We start from the raw sequence: 2921 nt of genomic DNA, 5'->3' as shown, positions 1-2921 counted from the left end.
CTGAATCAATCCACCTCATAGAGGGCCTTCCCCTCCTGCGCTGTCCCTCCACCCTCCCAAACATGATGTCCTTCCCCAAGGACCAGTCTCTCCTCACAACATGCCCAAAGTATGTTAGATGGAGCCTCAGAATCCTTGCCTCCAAGGAGCCACCCGCTTTAACCCTTTCCAGGATGAATCTGTTTGTTTTCCTAGCAGTCCATGGTATTCTCAATACTCTTCTCCAGCACCACAGCTCAAAGGCATCAATTCTCCTTCTATCCTCCTTGGTCATTGTCCAACTCTCTGATGCATAACAGGTGATTGCAAAGACCATGGCCTGTATCAGACGTACCTTAATCTCCAGAGTGACACCATTGCTCTTCAGTACTTTGGAGAGGTCCCTAATAGCAGACTTTCCCATGGCAATGCGCCTTTTAATTTCCTGGCTCCTGGTGCCAAGACTGTTGACTGTGGAGCCGAGCAAACTAAAGCTGTGTACAATCTCAATCTCTTCACCATCCATCCTGATGCTGCCAGTTGGTCCAGTGGTGAGAATCTTTGTCTTCTTGACGTTGAGCCTCAATCCATATTGGAGGCTTCAGAGGTCACAAGTGACCAGTGGATTTTATTACTGAACAGAATAACATGTTTGGCTAAAATGTGTCATGAAATAGATCATCATAACAGAAATAATCATGGAAAGTAGAACTGCCAAAGAACTAAAGGAATTTTTCCATTCTCAGATAAAAATATCAATCATTCACCCTCTTTTCCTCCCAAAAAAAGTTTCGATTCTTATTCCCAGGGATAAAAAGTAGTGCTTCCTGTGTGCCACAGGATTTGGAAAGGGTGATGATTTGGGGAGTAAGTCATTAGATCTTTCCCTCAAGGTATCTTTTGGGGAGACTCAAATCTCCAACCTGATGTTAAAATCTAGAAATTAAAGGTGAATCCAGGGTGCTCCTTGGAGACAAGGATAGTGACACTTCTTCTCACACACTTTGAGCATGTTGTTAGGGACATTGGAAAAGGATATCATACTTGGAAAGGTAGAGGGTCAGCAAAGAAGGGGAAGACCCTCAATGAGATGGATTGACAATATGATTTTTTTTTTTGCTGCTCACTGGTAATATGTTTATTTACAAACTGAAGAAAGGAGAGGTCAGAAAACAGCAGGTGGGGTGATGTGGACAACTCAGCTTGGTCAACTCGGTTCAATGTATGTAGAAATGTCGATCTCATCGGGAAGCTGTGCCACGTTCACCTCAAACCGGTTCTGAACTTCACTGAGGGTTTTGGCATCATTCTCGTCAGACACAAAGGTGATAGCCAGGCCTTTGGTGCCAAAGCGACCTGTACGGGCTACCCGATGGAGGTAGGGATCGGAGTCTTCAGGCATGTCATAGTTGAAGATGATGTTGACGCGCTCGATGTCCATTCCTCGACCAAACAGGTTGGTGGCCACCAGCAGACGTCTCCGGAAATCCTTGAACTGCTGATAGCGGGACAAACGCTCCTCCTGGGACATGCCCCGGTGGATGGTTATGGCTGGGAAGTTCTGTTCCACAAGAAGCTGGGCTAGGGCCATGCAGCGCTGCACCATCTTCACGAAGATCACCACCTGGTTGAACTCCAGCACGTCTAAGAGGTCAAAGAGCTTGCGGTTCTTCTCGCTGTCTTTGAGCTTGACGTAGTACTGCTGCAGCCCGTGAAGCGTGAGCTTGGTCTCATCGTCCACAAACACCTCTATGGGGTCTTGCATGAACTTCCTACAGACGGGCCGGATATCCTTGCTTAGGGTGGTACTGAACATCATGCACTGCTTCATGTGGGGCGTCAGCTGGAAGATCTCCTGCACGTCCTGCCGCATGTCCATCTGCTCCAGCATCTTGTCACACTCGTCCAGCACGAAGCGCTTCACGTTCTTCATGTTGAGGCTCCTGTTCCGCGCAAGCGCCAGGATGCTGCCTGGGGTCCCCACGACGACATGGGGACAGTTCTTCTTCAGCACCTCTTCATCCTTCTTGATCGACAGGCCACCGAAGAACACTGACACCTTGACATTGGGCATGTGCTTGGAGAAGCGCTCATACTCTTTGCTGATCTGGAAGGCCAGCTTCCGAGTGTGGCACATGACCAGGACCATCACCTGTCCGTCAACCGGCTCAATCTGCTGCAGGGTGGCCAGAACAAAAACGGCTGTCTTGCCCATCCCAGACTTGGCTTGGCACAGGATGTCCATTCCCAGAATGGCCTGGGGGATACACTCGTGCTGAACCTCAGACGGATGCTCAAAGCCACAGTCCACAATGGCCCTCAGCAGCTCCGGCTTGAGCAGGAAGTCCCGGAAGCCAGAGCTGTGAATGGACACGTAGGAATCCTTCTTGGGTGGAGCTGGAGTGCTCTCGGGAGGAGCCTGGGGCTCTTCATCTTCCTCGTAATCCAGCAGCTCGTTTTCCACATCTTGTTCTGTCATGGTGCGAGTCTTCCGGGCGCTGAGAGTCAAAAAAGCCCGACAATATGATTTTAACAGTCCTCCCAAGTATGTTAGAGATGGTTAGGTCGGCACAGGTAGGGTAAACTTCAGAACCATTGTTCTCAGGGTCACTTAACAACAACAACACTAACCACCCAAGAGCTTCATCTTGTTAGTTAATAATTTCCATGTTATTTTTTATTCCCTTGGTAGTTAGTTTGCTCCTAAGTATAAAATTGTTGTTGTTGTTGTTATTGTTGTTGTTAGGTGCCATCAAATCATAGATAACACATAGCGACCCTATGAATGAGAGACCTGAACACTTATATAACGTTCATCATTTCTCCTTGTTCGTAGAGCTTCTGGAGTCAAGATATTTCAGAAGTGGATGCCACTCCTGCTTCCAACATTGTTTTAATTGGAGAGCTCCACGAAACACTGTCTTTCCACCATGGGTAACCAT

The 2921-nt window shown here is 48.0% G+C and overlaps 1 protein-coding gene across 1 annotated transcript; it reads right to left on the bottom strand.

Moving 5' to 3' along the window:
* Window positions 1-1186: 1186 nt before the first annotated feature.
* On the bottom strand, window positions 1187-2458 carry LOC102846113 (ATP-dependent RNA helicase DDX39A-like). The gene has a single exon (XM_006902628.1). It carries the CDS (start codon window positions 2456-2458, stop codon window positions 1187-1189), a length of 1272 nt encoding a protein of 423 aa, XP_006902690.1.
* Window positions 2459-2921: the final 463 nt, after the last annotated feature.

Source organism: Elephantulus edwardii, unplaced genomic scaffold (assembly GCF_000299155.1).
Source record: "Elephantulus edwardii isolate Elephantulus edwardi_28Jun2011 unplaced genomic scaffold, EleEdw1.0 scaffold00432, whole genome shotgun sequence".
Classification (NCBI taxonomy): Eukaryota; Metazoa; Chordata; class Mammalia; order Macroscelidea; family Macroscelididae; genus Elephantulus; species Elephantulus edwardii.
The sequence above is the reverse complement of the archived record's forward strand: the minus strand, read 5'-3'. Positions and strand labels throughout refer to the sequence as shown.